Source organism: Sphaerodactylus townsendi, linkage group LG08 (assembly GCF_021028975.2).
Source record: "Sphaerodactylus townsendi isolate TG3544 linkage group LG08, MPM_Stown_v2.3, whole genome shotgun sequence".
In the NCBI taxonomy this organism is placed as follows: domain Eukaryota; kingdom Metazoa; phylum Chordata; class Lepidosauria; order Squamata; family Sphaerodactylidae; genus Sphaerodactylus; species Sphaerodactylus townsendi.
Window position 1 is genome coordinate 82,956,527 of NC_059432.1, and position 18,429 is coordinate 82,974,955.

General features: G+C 39.8%; 1 protein-coding gene across 2 annotated transcripts in view; it reads left to right on the forward strand.

The window, feature by feature from the left end:
• The window catches only part of TRPC1 (transient receptor potential cation channel subfamily C member 1), a 30,449-nt gene that overhangs the window by 5,609 nt on the left and 6,411 nt on the right, over positions 1 to 18,429 (forward strand). For both annotated transcript variants that reach the window (XR_007245334.1, XM_048506719.1), the window contains exons 3-11: positions 185 to 286; positions 1,961 to 2,163; positions 4,180 to 4,311; positions 6,434 to 6,629; positions 8,269 to 8,605; positions 10,841 to 10,980; positions 13,058 to 13,201; positions 14,544 to 14,719; positions 17,684 to 17,885. Coding sequence is in view for 1 of the 2 variants with exons in the window: in XM_048506719.1 (XP_048362676.1) it covers positions 185 to 286; positions 1,961 to 2,163; positions 4,180 to 4,311; positions 6,434 to 6,629; positions 8,269 to 8,605; positions 10,841 to 10,980; positions 13,058 to 13,201; positions 14,544 to 14,719; positions 17,684 to 17,885 (1,632 nt within the window). In the remaining variant the exon portion in view is untranslated. The remainder of the gene's footprint in view (positions 1 to 184; positions 287 to 1,960; positions 2,164 to 4,179; positions 4,312 to 6,433; positions 6,630 to 8,268; positions 8,606 to 10,840; positions 10,981 to 13,057; positions 13,202 to 14,543; positions 14,720 to 17,683; positions 17,886 to 18,429) is intronic.

Consider the following 18,429-nt stretch of genomic DNA (forward strand, 5'->3'; position numbering starts at 1 on the left):
ACATGTTTTAACACTGTTTAAAAAAACATAAGAATCTGTTTGAAATTTAGTATATTTTTTCACGTGTTTTAAAAAGAAAACCATCTTCCTTACTTCTACTAATATTTATAATTTTGAAATTCACATTGTCCTTCCTTATATACTGTTTATTATTATTTCTGATTTAACATTCAATTGTTTTCAGTCCACAGATGCACTTTTGGTGGCCATTGACTCAGAAGTTGTGGGAGCGGTGGACATACTACTCAATCATCGGCCAAAACGATCTTCTAGACCAACAATTGTTGTTAGTAACATATATTAAAATTATCAGATTACATGATTCAAATATTTGTTTTTGTTATATTTTTTGATAATAAAAAAGTGTTGGTTATCTGAAATTTTGGGGAACAGTTTTTTTGATTGTATAACTGACAATGAAGCATCATTTTTAAAGATCAGATTTTAACTATAAATTGTCAGAATACTGTACTATAAAAATATATTGTGTATTTTTTAAATGTAGTCTAAAACAGATAACTGTGACCTGTATGTATATTGAAAAATCCTAATCCTTCTTGTCTGTCTTGTAGAATAACTTCAGCATTAATCTATAGTGATTTTATTTCTATTCCATTTTAAATTAATACGAGTCATTAGGAATTATAATGTTCATTTTGAATTATTGTGTTAGGTTGATAATTTGACTATTCTTTTTAAAATCATTTAAATGTGGCTGAAAATAAGAGCTCTCTAGTGTGCACATTCTTCTGGATGTTCTAGAGAAAATGCTGTAAAGGAGGATGTTTGGGTTTGATATCTGCTATTTTTGCTGTTATAATTAACTATAATTTGCTATTATAATTATAATTTGCTATTATAATTATAATTTGCTATTATTATTATTAAACACTACAAGAAATGGCAGTAGGTGAGGGGCAATTGGAAATCACATCCTGCTCTCCCCATCCCTCTCTAAGATCTCAGAGTAAGCTAATTTTTCCCTCTCTCCTCTTTCCTACACTCAGCTGTTCTCTGTCATGTAGCTAGTTTTCGGGCTTCGTTTTCCTTTTTGGTTAATGTTTTCTGCATACCCAAGTATCCCTGAAGGATGTAAGCTGTTGTCTTGTTTTTACATGATCTGATTTTGCCTTTGTTATCATAATGGGTCTCACTTTATTGTTAGATATTGTGGTGGTCTGAAAAGCCTTGAGGAATCCACAGGCGGAGGCAAATAATGTAGAAATCTCACCTCAGCTTTCAAAATTTCCTCCTCTGGGATGCAGTAAACTGTCAAGGACTTGAGCAGCTCTGTTCCTCTCTCCCCCATTCCCTTTAACTGACTCTTCACAGTTTTCAATATTCTGTACCTTCTGGAACATATGTAATTTGCAGCAAACAGTGTTTTAAATTATTTATTTATTTGTTTGTTTATGTTTTATGTATGTTTTTCTGCATATCCTTGGAGTTTCTTGAATGTGTGGAACCCAACCTTGTCAGTGGATGGCTCTCTTGCCTGCTTTCATCATCTATACAGGGCTATTCAGTTTATTGTTAGCTGTATTGATTATTATTTATAATGCATCCTAACATAAATCATTATAAAAATTAATACTTAAAATATTATATAATCTTATGTTAAGATTTGAATCCTTGTGGGATGGGACCACTGTATGCTTATCGGAGTCCCCACATGCTTGCAAAAAAGCCTGAGTTAGTACAGCTGTTGAATTTTAAGTTAAATGTGTGTTTTTATGCAAAGTAAGATAACTATTGTAAGCATAATTTTGAATTTTAAGGTACAGCTTCAAGTAATACTGTTATAAGTTGGATAGTAAAACAACTTATGGAACAGGATTTTTCCATCTCTTACTTCTCCCCCCACCCCAATAACTTCCACAAACTGGCATCAAAGGCATGATTTAGTTTTGAGTTTTTTTGAAAAGTTTAATTTATAATTTTTTACTCCCGTCTGTTGCAGAAATTGATGGAACGTATGCAGAATCCAGAATATTCAACAACTATGGACGTGGCCCCTGTCATTTTAGCTGCTCACCGTAACAACTATGAAATCCTTACAATGCTGTTAAAACAGGATATATCCCTTCCCAAACCTCATGCTGTGGGCTGTGAATGCACATTATGTACAGCCAAGAACAAAAAAGATAGTCTACGACATTCCAGGTTACAGTAATTACCTTTTAATTTTTGCATGCCATTTTTAGCTTTTGAGAAGTATTCCCAAATCTATTCAGTGAAAACTTGTAAATACTCATTTGCCCTGTTTCTTGTGATGAGGACTTGGATCCAGTCAGACATTTCCACAGGTGGAAGAATTTCTATCTGTGGAGTGCACCTTTGCCTTCTTCCTTACTCTGTACATCTAGATGCCTCTGAAATGCTGTTCCTGGAGGTTTTGGAACCATTTTGGATTGTACTGGGAGGTAGGAAGCAAAAAGAGCTCCACAGTTGGAAGTTCTTCCTCCTATAGAAATATTTTTGTGGAAGTAGTTTTATTGTAGCAGCTTGTTGCAGTAGTAGTTTGGATATTTTTGTGCAGTAGTTTGAGTGTCATCAGGGAACGAGATAGGGTAAAGAGTTTCTGCCCTCTTCACTGATGCTATGCAAGGCTGTAATTCATAACAAAAGGGTGGAAAGAATGGAAGCAAGCTTGGTGTGTTCCATGTGCTATCCTAGCAGCTTTTCAGGCTCTCGAGAGCCATCAGGGTACCTTGTACATCAGCTTTTATAGTGAGATTGACTATCCTGCTTCCTGCCATTTCCAAACATGTCCCAGAGCAAAACTACACATTATCTTTGTTCACAAATTTTCAGAATTGCTGTTCCTCGCAGAATTGCTTCTTAAAGAAAAGAGCCCAAACAAGTTTAGAACAACCCCTAGCAGCAATGTAAACATGTAAACCATGCTGAAGGAGTTATTTTGCCAATCTGGCAAAATCAGTAAAATAACTCCTCCCCAGAGGTGTACAGGGGGAAAATGGCACCCAGAGACAACTCCTCTTGGCACCCCTGCACCCGCCCCCTTCATGCTTGGGGGTGGGCTCTGGGAATGCCCCCCCAAGCTCCCCCACTCCCTACAGCTCGGCTTCTCTCCGCGCTGAGGCCAGGGTGTCAGGAGGGTGTGTGGTCTTCGGGGTCCCTCTGTGCCCACGTCCATGACGACATGGGCGGAGGGAGCCTGAAGACGACGAGGCAGCAGGAAGGCATCTGGTCACATGGGGGGGCTGATTTTGCACACACCCCCACGTGACCAGATTATTTGCGTCCAGGGACATGGGTTACCCATGTCCCTAGGCAGATACGCCTCTGCTCCTCCCCCAGTATAGCTGATTGTGAGAAAACTGCTTCCCCCCACAGTTAGAAGCAGTTGCCTACAGCTGCTGTGCCACTGTGAGGAGCATGTGAAAGCACATGAAAATCTGTGGAAAAAAGGGTAATGTATTTTGGCTTCCAGTAGCACTGCCTTGAGAAGCCTCTTTAATCACAGTGTGTTTAGTGTCATCACAGGTTTACATTTGTTTAGAATTGGGCTGATAGGATAATGGATGTTCGGTATATGTTTTTCATTTTGATAGCAGTGTACTTATTCTTTTGAAATTATTGATAACTTACATATTATTAGTTTAAATTAATTGTGATTGCATACATTTATGCAATTCCAGCTCATCATTTATGAAACTGTACTGGAATAGGTGTCAGCCCATCCTAATCATAAGCTCCAGTCACCAGATATAGAATATCTTAAAATAAGGCCGTTGACAAAATTATTTTAAAGTTATGAGGGTAGGAGGATCACTTAAATAATTCACTAGTACACAGCAGGAGAGGGTGTGGGTTATTTAAAATGTTTTGTTCTTTGTATTGTCGAAGGCTTTCACGGCCGGAATCACTTGGGTGCTGTGTGGTTTCCGGGCTGTATGGCCGTGTTCTAGCAGCATTCTCTCCTGACGTTCAGATCCTCTGAAGATGCCAGCCACAGATGCAGAAGCTGAGAAATGTCCGGGAGAGAATGCTGCAACAAATTATTTCCCTGCTGGCTCCCGGCTCCTAATATTTGTTCTTACTGGAATTGGTTTTAGGTTAAATTTTTAAAAGGTAAGCATATGTTACAGTGAGTTGAAGACACTAGTCAAATGAAAATTGGCGATCTTAATGTTTTCTTTGATGTTTTAATAACAGATTTCGCCTTGATATATATCGGTGTTTGGCTAGTCCTGCCTTAATAATGTTGACTGAGGAGGATCCAATTCTAAGAGCTTTTGAGCTTAGTGCAGACTTAACAGAACTCAGCCTTGTAGAAGTTGAATTCAGGTACAGATTAAGTTCAACTTTTAGTACTGTCTTTTCAGTATTATGTATGCAAATAATATTGGATACAGTCACTAAATTAGCTGTCTCCAAATTAGAAATTAAAGACAAAAGAAATAATAATCTTGTATTTAATAAAATGTCCTATTATTGCTAAGAAATAAGAAATGTATTTAGATGTTTGGGTAAGATTAACTGTTTTAAATCAGCAGTTGATTTGTTTGATTTGGTAACTGCATAATTGACTTCGAGTTGGATCTGATTACCTATTAAGTGAGATGCTTTTTTTCTGTAGGACAAAGACACCCTTCTCTGTTGATGAGGGACCCTGTGTCAAAATCACTGAGTTAAAGCTTGTTTACTGGATAAGAGAACACTTTAGGGGGAGAAAAATTACTTTTGAGGTCAGGCATGCTGATGTAATAAGAATATTCATGATTGTTAACCAACCTTAATGAATATTTAGACAGTTCATGAAGCAGTTGCAAATTTTATTGATTTCGCAGAGGATTAAGTTGTGTTCTTTCAGAAGAAATATCCCACCTCCCATTAGAAGATTCCAAAGCTGCCTACTGTAACAAGAAACCAATCACAGATTTTTAAAAAAACCAGTTGTAAAACAAAACACAACACCTTAAAATCTTTGTAAAATTCATCAAAATTTAAGAGCAGTAAAGCCACTCACTAACAAGAAGCCTGGCTCAACCTGACACGTGAAAGTAAGACAAGGTGCAGCAGTAGGAAAATTGTTCCAGAGGTGGGATGCCACCACTGAAGAGACTCTAGCCTCTTGGGTATAGCCCTTGAACACAGGAATGCTCAAAACAGGCTGTCTGTTATTGTCTTAGTTCTTGAACAGGATCAAATGGGAGTAAAGGAATCTTTAAGCACTGGTTCAAAATCACGAATCTATTAGCTAGTGCATTTTGCCCTGTCCTTCTGCCAAGGAGATCAGGCACCTTCACAACAATCCTGTGTGTCAGGTTAGGTCAGTGGTTCCCAACCTTTTTTCACTCCCATATTCCTTGGCAGCCCATTTCCCTAAAATTTTGCCTCCATATTAGCAAACCCATTACGTAATTTTTTTCACATATCCCCAAACGTTCTGGCACATACCTCTGGGGGTACGTGTATCTCAAGTTGGGCACCACTGGGTTGGTCATGAAAGGAGAACTGGTCAAAAGTCGGTGTCAGGGGACAAAGAGAGCCAGGACTCAAACTTGGAATCACCACAGTGGCTGCACCTTTAAGGTGCTGTTCCCCACACTACAGCAAATTGGTGGCATCTCTGGGAGGAGACTGGGTGAGAGTGGGTAATGCTTTAAAAGTCAGAATCAGCATTTTGAACTGTGCCTGAAAGAAAATAGGCAGTTGGTGAAGTTCTTTTAGAAGTGGCAAGATTTGATCCCAGCAATTAACACCTGTCAGTAGTCTTGTATGGTGTGCTGATTTATGCTTTTGAGTCATTCTTTTTTAAAGGCAGCCCCACATACATTACTTCACAGTTGTGCTTGTTAAGAAATCCATGGGGATTAAAAATGTTTTGGTGCCTCAGCTTACATCTTATGCTTAGTACCTGTCACCCACTATTTCTGGGAATTTAGAGGCATTCAGTGATTAAGTGACCTTTCTTTGCATGTGTATGAACAGATCCAAACAGAAACCCTAATTTCACAGCAATCTACCCTGTCTCTAGGTTCATAATTTTGAGATTCAAAAAGTATATGCAGTATAGTTTAGCTTATGGTCCTTGTTAAACATTTTACTTGGTTTCAAACCAATGTAGTCTAATTATTATATCAACCAGTTTGCATTCAGTTTTGGGGGAATGTGTGAATTATACAATGGGGAAACTGATTTTAAAATTATTCTTTTGCTCTTGTTAATGTAAATCATGATATAAATAACTGATGGAAAACACTTAGTTTTAAATTTGTCTACTCTAACATTCACTTGGTCTAGACAGGTATTTACAGTGCAGTCTTATACATTGTTAACCTTCGTGAAAGCCCCAACGAATACAGTGGAACTTCTAAATAAACCTACATAGGATTGTGCTGTTAATCTGAATGCTGAGGAGTGCATCAAGAGAAATGTAATGGTTGCCATCTTCTGTATTTCCTAGGAATGATTATGAAGAACTAGCTCAGCAGTGTAAAACTTTTGCTAAAGACTTGCTTGCACAGGCACGGAATTCAAGGGAACTTGAAGTTATATTAAACCATACAGCAACTGATGAGCATGTGGATAAACGAGGACTGCTAGAAGAAAGAATGAATCTGAGCCGCCTAAAGCTAGCTATTAAGTATAATCAGAAGGAGGTACATCTTCTTTATTAATCTATTATGGAGGGAGGGGTGGCATGCAAGGCAGGGGAGGGGAGTGAGTGAGGTGGCATTCGGGGGAGGGAAGGGGAGGGGGCCTGGCATCTGGACATGGCCCACCCACCCTAGCGGAGGGAGGGGAGAGGGAGAGGAAGAGGTATGCCACCATTGGGGAGGGAGGGAAGGGGAGGGAGGGGGAGGGCAAGGGAGGGAAGGGGAGGGAGGGGGAGGGGAAACACAAAAGTAAATGGAATAGACTAGTGATCTATCTTACAGAGTTACATTTCTAAAAAGTAGCTCAAATCTACTACATTTGCATTGCATCAACATTTGAAAAACAAATTTAACTGCCTGCTCCCTTAAGTTACTCTCTTAGAATCAGGTGCTACCGTGTTTCCCTGAAAATAAGACAGGGTCTTATATTAATTTTTGCTCCAAAAGATGCATTAGGGCTTATTTTCAGGAGATGTCTTATTTTTTGTGCCCCAAGGCATAGGGAGAGGAAACAGAACCCAGGGCAAAATGGCACCCAGGCCTGTCTGCCACATTCCCCAGCTGAGGCAGTCACCCTGCCCAGTGACAACTACATTTCTCAGTGTCATTCCAGAGTAGCAGGCCACTGTGGACCCACCAGCTGAAGCAGCCACTCCTATGCTGATCTGAGCTAGTGAGCCTGCTATTGGCTCACCAGCTGAGGCAGCCACCCCTCCCAGTGCTGAACACCACCCCTAGTGCTGGTGGGCCAACTGCGATTCAACGGCTGAGGTAGCCACCCTCCCCCCCTTATCTATCTGGTCAGCCAAGGCAGTCATCTCCCAGCTCCTTCCTGACCAAGTCACATTTATGCAGTGATGGGATTCAAATAAATTAACAACCGGTTCCGGTGGTGGGATTCAAATAATTTAATAACTGGTTGAATACAAGCACCACGTTGACAGCCGGTTCTGCCGAAGTGGTGTGAACCTGCTGAATCCCACCACTGCATTTATGTCATATCTGGCCCTTGTAACGAGTTCGACACCCCTGCTCTAGAGGGCTGTAGTCCACACATGCTTCTACTGAAATAAAATTTTATTCTTTATGGTGCCACAAGGCTCCTGTTTACTTTTGTTGCAACAAGATAACATAGCTATCTTTTGAGAATTATTACTTTGTGAATTTCTGTAGCAAGTAGGCGATTCCTTCTGCTTGAGAAAGGCTGAAAAAAAGGTTGCTAGGTTACAGCCCAGGCAAGATTCTGTATATACTAAACACTTCTGGAGAGAGGAAAATTCTTCTGTGGGAAGCCTGCCTCCCACTACAGTTTTGTAGGAACCGGAGCTGTATGTACTTGGGTGTTGTGGAATGGTATAGCTACTAATAAGATTAAATTTAGAAATAGGCTTGTTAGCTTTGTTAGCAGCTATACCACTGCTAGCCAGCACATGAGACAGGTATCATTGAATGTGTGCTATTTGGACCATCTTGATTCTAAACCGTTATTTAGAATTAAATTATAGGTACTCTTCAAAAGACAGTACCATTTTAAGTGACATTCTCAAGCGGCAACTGATATTCTTGATCAATTAAACAAAGCTTTGAGCACTGAGTTCTGCGGTTACTGGTCTGTTGGTATAAAAATGTTTTTCTATTGCAGTTTGTTTCTCAATCCAATTGCCAGCAGTTTCTTAACACTGTCTGGTTTGGACAAATGGCTGGTTATCGCCGCAAGCACACCTTTAAGAAGATTTTTACAGTTTTGACAGTCGGAATCTTTTGGCCTGTACTGTCTTTTTGTTATTTATTGGCTCCAAAATCGCGAATAGGGCGAATAATTCACACTCCTTTTATGAAGTTTATTATACATGGAGCTTCGTATTTCACATTTTTGCTATTACTTAATTTGTACTCAGTAGTCTATAATGAAGATAAAAAAAACACAATGGGACCAGCATTGGAAAGAATTGACTATCTTCTAATACTGTGGCTTATAGGTAAGTATAAAACCCTTTGGGAGGTATATGGATTAGGGGCCACTTCACCTATATGCATATTTAGCTGTAAAAAATCAGAGCCAATTTTTATGTGTGATGAATGGCATGCAAATATAACGAACATCTCCTAAGTATTCACTTGACAATTCAGATCTGTTGACTAGACCTTGCTAGCAGTATCATCCACTAGCTTTGCTCAGACACTGCAAAGGCACAGTTATTTTTTGTACTGTCTTATGCATGTGTTAAAGTCTCCTTTTGTAGGGCATCCATGGTAGAGATGCTCAATAAGGCCTTTAGTTGACAGGCTTTGATCAGCGTGATGTTGCCTGTAGTTCTACATTTTTACAGTTATATTGGTTTTAAGTTTTCTATATTACTCTACTGGATATATTGATATTTTAATTCTCTGTATGCCCCCTTGAGCTATGGAAAAGAGGGATATGCATTTTGAGGACTCACATTTCTGTATTATCTGTACAGAGGCTGTATTCCTGAAACTACTTCAGCCATCTCAGAGAAAATAACATTTGCAGGTTATCTGAAGAAACAACAGAACCAGCAGAGGGAGCACAGACTACTGCTTTTCTCCATTGTTTTTTTAAAAGACATCCCCCAGTTTATGATTTTTTTTGGATGTAAATAGCCTACAGTCATATGTTTTGGATTACTAGATTTTGACAATGCTAATGGGAGACATATTTTAAAATAATAAATTATGCCATATATTCTGCATTCTCAGTTGTTTGTACTGTTCCTGTTAAAAATATTTAATACTAAACTAGTATAGAAATATGGCTTGACCTGGACAGCTGTAGGCTAGCCTGATCTTGTCAGATTCAGAAGCTAAGCAGGGTTGACCCTTACTAATATTTAGAACAGAGACCTCCATGGAATAGCAGGCTCATGATGTGGTGGCAAACAATGGCAAATGACCTCTGAATGTATCTTGCTTGGAAAACCTCACCGGGGGTCACCAGATCAGATGTGACAATGGCAAAAAATCAATAAAAATATAGCTTTATGGCTTGATTGTCTGGAAATGATATTTTTAAGTTGTGTTTACATACCAGCAGGTGTTGCCATTGAAGGAAGTTACGTTTTTGGTTAATCCAAAGATGGACATATACTCTTGGAGACAGAATTATTACCATGTACACTGACAGTGTAGGTACACTGACAGTGATTATAATAAAATATGAGAAGGAAAGGATGTTATGAGTATATAATTTGTATAAGTGAAATTGAATCTTCACTGTATTGTCGAAGGCTTTCACGGACGGACTCAACTGGTTGTTGTGGGCTTTCCAGACTGTGTGGCCGTGGCCTGGTAGATCTTGTTCCTAACGTTTTGCCTGCAACTGTGGCTGGCATCTCTGTGTGATACACCTCTGAAGATGCCAGCCACAGATGCAGGCGAAACATTAGGAACAAGATCTACCAGACCACAACCACACAGCCTGGAAAGCCCACAACAAGCAGTGAATCTTCACTGTTCACAACTTGAGCCATAGAACTGCAGCATCAGTAAACAAATACCTATATGGTCACAATGAAGAGGATACATGAACATATTTTATTATGCTGATAGATATTCTGTTGGCTACCACTCTAATCATAAAAGAATTTCTTTCTGTGCTAAAACTCTGAGGAAAACTCTGTTACATGAAATGACAGTTGTTATATAACATAGATTCGCAGCAAATGATTTATTGATCATTATGTCCTACTGATATACCAATAGAAATTAATTGGAATAAAGTCAAAATCTGGACCTAAAATCTTTTTGGGGCATTGTTCTGCAATAAATTTGTCTCTTGCTTGGGGCCATTGGCCCACCAGGACTTTTTGTGGCTTTAGTAGCCAGAATTTTTCTTGGCATTGTGTCTGTAGTTTTAATACTTCTTACATTTCAATAAATAAATTTACTTACCGGTAGATGTTAAAGTGACTTTACAGTGCTTCTGAATAAAAACTTCTCTGGAAGGTGGACATTAAACTACGGCCAGGTATGGAAATGTGTAAAAATGTAAGTTTTAAATGTATATACTAAGTGTTTAAACACAGTATTGTTGTAAAGTGTGCACAATTCTTATATTCCTCTAACTCCAAAACATTGTTTGAAATCAGAGGTATAATCATGTTTCATAAATCAGAAGAATTATAGATGGTATTGAAATCATTGTGGAATGTCCAGTATACTTTCCTAGCTACTTTCTCTCTCTTCTCTATCAGGAATGGTGTGGTCAGATGTCAAAAGACTTTGGTATGAAGGTTTGGAAGACTTCCTAGATGAATCTCGGAATCAACTTAGTTTTGTTATGAATTCTCTCTATTTAGCAACATTTGCTCTCAAAATAGTTGCCCACAACAAGGTAAATATTGCTATATGTTGTCTTCAATATATAGTTTAATGTTTCACAAGCTTCTCTGAATCATCAATATAATAATTATTTCTTGCTTTTCTGCCAAATTAGCTTTCAGATTGCTTAAAATTCAAATTTACAGTAATATAATGTTCCAATAATGGTAGTTAAAGTCCTCTTCCAAATTCTGAAAGCCTTAAAGCACAACTCTGATTTCAGTCTATATATTTAGTGCTAGAACAGGGGTCTGTAACTTGCGACTTTCCAGATGTTCATGGACTACAATTTCCATCATCCCCTACCAGCATGGCCAATTGGCCATGAATATATTGCTAGAATATAGGAAGATTATGGTAAATATCACTTCTCGTTCTTATAATTTCATAGATTTTGCTGTGTTGAAAGAATTCCTGGTGTAAATACACATGTATAGAGTATAGCTGCTGTTCTTGAAATTTGGATGTGAAATGACAACTAGCAACTCTACTCTTCAAAATTTATGTTGCGCATGATAGTCTTTCAGGTATTTTCACTGCAATTTATTACTGGTCAAAGCTAGTACCCAGAGGCGAAGCGAGGTGAAACTGTGCCCGGGGGCGCGTGTGTGCCCTGCGCCCCTGCCGCAGCACTGTTTGCCCCCGCTGATGCACAGGGTACACCAAAAGAGCATTAAGGATAGCATGCCAAAAATGGTGTGTAAATCAGGAGCCCGGGAGCAGTGGTGACAATTTTGGAGCCTCTGAGAATGACACAGAAACTATGGAAAGGTCAGCCAGGCACGGGAAATGGCATAGCGGCCCAGGAGGCCCACTGTTCTACATTTCAATGTATTGGCAAATTTACTCACAAATTTACTTGCATTTGCCCTATTAATGTCCCTATGCCCTCTGATATCACTTTCTTCAGACAATCCATGACAGAAGAGATGTGGGTGTCTTGTGAATAACAAGGCCTGTATTCTAATTCAATATGAGGCATACCCATTTCCCCCTTAGCCTGGAAGAAGGGAGCTCCACACTGGCCCACCAAAGCTGCCCAGAAAGCAGCTCTTTCAGCCAAAAGAAGTAAGGAATGTGCCGTGAGTGATCTAGGGCATACCCCCCATTGCCACCCCAGAAATAGAAGATTTGGGGGAAACTGAAATTTTTGCAATGTGTACTTTACTTCTATAACAGGTTGAACAACATGAAATAGATCATTTATTTGGCGCATAAAATTGTCCTATTTGGCATATTTATGGAATTAGAAATGAATATCTTCATTTTGCTAAAAAGTATAAGCATATCCAATACTTAGAAAAGGTGGCAAACTGCTCTACTCTGTGCCATCATAGCACATGTATTTTTGGCATCTGAGAGAGGAAAGAAGAAATTAAAGATAAAGGTAGAAAATTAATTTTGTAGTAATCAAAAGAAAGTATATATTCTCCAAGTCTAAATCATTGAATAAAGTAGTGGTGCTGAATGCATAAATACTCAGGTGAGAGATATCTGGTTAGCATTAATTAATGTATTAACATAATGTACAAGTGTGATACTGAGAGTTGTTTAAGTGAAATGAGAAAATCTGAGCTTGAGTGAAGAATCGGGAAAGGAGACTTGATGATCAGCTGCTGATGGGAAATATCTCCACCTGCCCCTAATAGATGAAAGAGATAGCTTTAGATAGATAGGATTATCTGAACTTCTAGACTTTTGGATACATCTTGTGTCTTTAGAACTGGCATTTCTTTGGAATAGAAGATAAACCTGTATCTTGTTAGCTCTGCTTGATGCAAGAACCTTTCAGATAAATCTAATTAAATAAATTTGTATCTGTTCTGGTAAAATGCTTCCATAAGATATAAAATATGAGTCAAATAACTTATATTATGAACGGAAAGGAACGTAAAAAGGCAGTATGACAGCTATTTGATAATTAATACTTTTTAAAATCTCAGGTGGTCTTAAATATTATTCTGGATTGGAAGACATTGGGAAATATTCTTGGATTTTTGTAGCTTCTGGTGTTTCGCTGGCAGTTAATCGCTATCACTAGATTGTCTGCGATATTTTAATTAAATGTCCATTTCTTTTAATGATTCAAGTTCCATGATTTTGCTGAGAGAAAGGATTGGGATGCTTTCCATCCTACGCTGGTGGCAGAAGGTCTGTTTGCTTTTGCTAATGTTCTCAGTTATCTCCGACTTTTCTTCATGTATACCACAAGTTCTGTCCTAGGGCCTCTTCAGGTAAGTCATTATATGGGCAAAATGTCTAGTTTGCTCTGTGATTTAAGTTCATATATAGAGTTTACACTTGTAATAAAACTCATCTAAATCATTGGCTGTATGAGTTCAGCTGCTCTTTATATGGCTGGATGTTGACTTTGCTGAGTGGGCTTCCTGTGGCTATCTAATTAAATGACGATTAATTAGAATGTAGAAGCAAATCAAAAATGAAATTACACATGGCAAACAAGGCATTTTTGCTTTGAGTGTTACTGAAAGATGCCTGAGACAAAATTCTTGAAGGAGTATTTCACATCCTAGTCTTCGAGCCCAATCCAGATGGGGGGAGCAAATTGGCCTGTAGGAGTAGCGGAGGGCCGCACTGGCACATTTGCCCACCTTGCCGACGTAAGGAGCACCAACGCTAGTGGGGAGAGCAAAGATGCCGGCATCCAGGTACTCCACAGCTCCACAGTGGCCCCACCGGGAAGTAGTCGGCTTCTACCAGCCTTCCAGCCTGGAATGCTCCCCTCTGCAGCTGCAGACTTATGCCACTGAAAAATGTGTCATAAGCCTGTTTAGTTCAGGCAGCAGGAGGGTTTTAAAAATTTCCTTCTTTCCATGTCACCTGAAACCCCTTTGAAGGCAGTATGGCACCACCTTCTCCATGCTGTCCCTGGCAGCTGCGGAGCTCTCCCCCAACTGGATTGGGTTGCCCTTGGCACTGTAGGGTAGGCTTTAGGACCACAAAGAGAAAAGGTAACGTAGGTTGTGCAGTTCCAGTTGTTATGTCCAAAAGATGTTGTTACTTCGTTACCTTACTGTGAATGAAGTAGGGACCTTTCCCCTTCTCTCATTATAGCTAAATAATTACTCCTACGAGCAAAAAAAAAACACAACAACCTACAAAAGGCCTCTTTGATTTTTCAACTCTTTTAAATTATTGTCTGCACTTTGTACTTTTCTTATTTTAAATTTTTAAATCACATTTTCTGTAGCAAACTCCTTATTGATAACACTCAGTGAACTTAATAGTATATTAAGGATGCTGACCACATTGCTGTTACAGGTTGCCCTTCATACAGGTTGTCATTCATTACAAGTTCGCTATGTAATGTACATATCTATTTATGTGTTGCATCTTTAACATGTTTTTTATTAGTTGAAATAAGAATTCCAGGTATGCATGAACAACTAACACTTGCCTTATTCAGTGACAAACTGAAGCTGTAATTCTTTTATAGTGTGATGAGTTCAGCTAGATTTGTATCTTGCTTTCATAATAGTTTTTTAGCATGCAATTTTAGTATCTAGTAATTAATACTTCATAATTGAAATTGATAATAATGAATATGTTCTACAGATTTCAATGGGGCAGATGTTGCAAGACTTTGGAAAATTTATTGGAATGTTTCTTCTTGTATTGTTCTCGTTCACTATTGGATTGACTCAACTCTATGACAAAGAATTCCCTGTAGATGAAGAGAAGGACTGTGCTGGGATCTTTTGCGAACAGCAAAGCAATGACACATTCCACTCGTGAGTTGTGGAGAGTTCATTGATAAAGCAGTGGTAAAAATTAACTATTGTTTTTTAATGTAACTTGCAACACTAGAACATTTAGAAGGTAGGAATTTGTGCCACTAAAGTAGTGACATAACAGTCATGCTTAGCATTTATGTTGTGCTATAGAATATGCCAAATGCGTTACATGGATTACAATTTACATTATAAAGCAGAGTTACAGTCCTATAAAGTAGGTCAATAATGTTTTCTCTTGACCTACCAAGTAATAATAAGAAGAGTTTGAATTTTACTTTCCCTTTCTCTCCTGTGAGGAGACTCAGAGGGGCTTATAAACTCCTTCCCTTCCTCTTCCCACCACAGACAACTTTGTGAGGTAGGTGAGGCTGAGAGAGTTCTGAACCAATTGTGACCAGCTCAAGGTCACCCAGCAGGCTTCTTGTAAAGACTCTGCTGCTCAGCTGGAGAAGTGGGAAATCAACCCTGGTTCTCCAGATTAGAGCCCACCTGCTCTTGACCACTATACCACTCTGGCTGTCTGAGTTCTCAGGAGGAGTAAAATTTAAACTGGGATAACTCTGCTCACACCTCTGTTTGCTGCACTACACTAGTTGACCTCAGGGCACCGTATTACAAATTCTTTGCTCTGTTGATTTCTTCAAGGCTGATGCTGTGTGTTAGGGCCCAGCCTGGTCTGAATGAGAACCTCTGGGAGGAAGACTCAGATAGAGAAGAGGGGACAGTGTTGGTTCCAGAATCTCAGGCACCACCTGTAGGTGCAGAGACTGAGCAGCCAGAAGTTCCTGCAGGACCAGGTCCTCAGGCTCAGGCAGAGCATTCAGGCTGGGATCCACAGCCATGTCCAAGCTCTGAGATTCCCCAGCAAGAGCTTAATTTTGAGTCTCTTCAACCCCTTGATACAGAGCCAGAGGGGACTGTGACAGCTCCCTCACCCCCCCCCCTTGTCTCCAGAGCCCCAGGAGCAACGCAGGAGGAGACTGTGTTCTAGTTTACAGCAGAGAAGACACAGTGGCAGGTTGGCAGCTATGGGGCAAGCTAGAGTAGATGCAGAGTCTTTTCAGGAGCCAGACTAGAGTAACCCAGCTTCAAGAGGTTATTGCACAAGGGAATGGGAGGCTGGCTATAAAAGAGAGGTTGCAGCAGAGCTAGTATATGGCAGCAACTTTGTGGTTCAGCTTGCAGGTACTTTTTGTTGTCTTGTTTGGATTCTTTGCTCTGTGCACATTAAACATCTGAACCTGCTAAGACCTGTGTGTGGACTATCCTTGGTTCCTGAGGGCCTGTCTACGACACTGGCATGCAATTTTGAGAAAGTCCTGTTAAAATAAGAGCACACATTTTAAGTCCCATTGGGCTGGATTCTCCTATATGAATACAAGACCCCAATAGTGAACAATCTTTCCAACTTCCTTTTTTTCCACAAGATCTCACCCTCCAAGGCTTACTGGGAATCCTTCATGGACAAAAAGCCACTGCCATATGGGCTGCAGTAGAGAGGAGGAACAGAGTGAAATTTTCTCCACTTTACTCTTGAGCCAGTAGGAAGCTGGACAGAGAAAGAGTGACAGAATAAGAGGTGTCTTGGCATAAGAGTGAGATGGGGACCCCTTTGAAGTGGCGTAGGGGGCAAAATGGTGCCCCCCCTTATTTGAGTTCAGCCGGCTGCAAAAAGCAGCCTGGTGAGAACTACACTTCCCAGGGCACCTGGCGAGCCTCAACTCCTGCAGAGGCCTCCCGGGGGGGTGGGGGCCTCGCAACATCTACTGGAAAGTGTAGTTCCCACCAGGCTACTTTTTCAGCCGGCTGTTTTTTGCAGCCAGCTGAGCACAGGTAAGGGAGGGTGCTGCTGGGGAGTTGAGGCCCAGCCACGACTGGCAAGGAGGAGGGGCGTGGCTGGGCCTCGCCCCCCATGGCATTCCCTTCTCTATCCCCTTCTCCTTCCCCATGGCCCCCCCACCCACACCCCTCCTCCTTCCCAGAAGTGTGGGGGTGATTTTTCTACCCCCATGTGACTCCCACGGGGCGCCTGGAGCGTTTGTCCCCAGATGTCCCTGTGGCATCTACACCACTGCCCCTTTGCCTTATTCTCCTTTTTTGCTGGTGTCCTCTTTGCGTAGTAGATGTTTTTCTATAGGGTTCTATGACCTATTCTAGGAAGGCTTTTGTGGGGTTTGCATAAAGCTGTTTAGAGGAAGGGAAGGTGGGAATAGCCATAGGATCAACTGCATTTATTTTAATTGTATATTACCTGTATAATGCTTGCAGGGTAGAGGCTTTACCCATAAAGTCCATAGCAGAATTGCTCTTACTAGCACCTGTTGTGTTTGTGTGCTCCACGGTATAACTCACTGAAGAAGCAATGTGCTAATTTCATCTCACTTTCTAAAGTGATGAGAAATCTGAGACAAGAATACATACCTTCGTTTGCTTTGGGTGACAGAGTGAACTAAAGTCCTATGATGTCTTCTTAATAACTTTCATTTTTTGTTACACAAATATAAGTAGAGCATACTGGAAGTAAACAAACCCTTAATACAGGCAGTTCAGCTGTTAATCTTGTGTAAGAATATTCAAACAGCAGCTGTTAAAACCCCAGTTTTAGATCAACTAAAAGCTCAGCCCAATTTGTCCAAATTCAGAGGCTCATTTTTACCCATTATTCCATGTGTGGTGATAAACACATTTTTTCTTCTCTCATTAAAATATTTCAGTTTCATACGATTAGTACTTTATATGTGAACATTCACATGGATTAAAGTGAAAAAATAAAAAGAAAATATTTGTTTTTATTATGGTAAACTGGATTTGAATACAAACGACAAGTTCAAAGCTATTGTAGCGCCTCAGAACAATTTTGCTTTTCTAGAAGAAAATATTCTAGCCTTGGCTGCATGCTAACTTTTTTTTGGTCATGCATCTTTATGAATCATCTGACCACACATTTCCCCTTCTTTTCAGGTTCATTGGTACCTGTTTTGCCCTGTTCTGGTATATATTTTCTCTTGCGCACGTAGCAATATTTGTTACCAGATTTAATTATGGTGAAGAGCTGCAGTCGTCTGTGGGTGCTGTTATTGTTGGCACATATAATGTAGTAGTGGTAATTGTCCTTACAAAGCTCTTAGTGGCGATGCTTCATAAAAGTTTTCAGCTGATAGCAGTAAGTATTTTTAAAACAAAATTTAGTATGTTATATTGCTGTTGGTTCTGCATGGCACAGTCATTACCTTGAGTAATTAGTAAGCTGTGGGATCTCATAAGTATTAGTATTGGGGCCAGTGTTATTTAATTTGTTTATAAATGATCTGGAGATGGGGTATATCAGTCAAGTCTGCAAATGACAGTTATTCAGTATGGTGAAAACCATGGCTGACTGTGAAGAGCTCCAGGAGGATCTCTACAAATCGGGTGAGTGGGTGGCAGTGTGACAAATGAAGCTCAATATGGGTAAGTATGAGGTGATCCACCCTGAAACAAGAATCAACACATTTAAGTATATGTAAATGTGTTCTGAAATCATTGAGACACTCCATTGGGCAGTATTCTCATGCAAGAATGTATCCTTGCATTGTCATAAATTCTGGCATAATTTGTGTCATAACCGTAGCTCTGCTGATAAACAACATCTGTGTTCTACAATGGCATATACATTTCTGGAGCAAAAGTGCTGATGGAAGCGCACATCAGTGAACTGGATCTTCCCT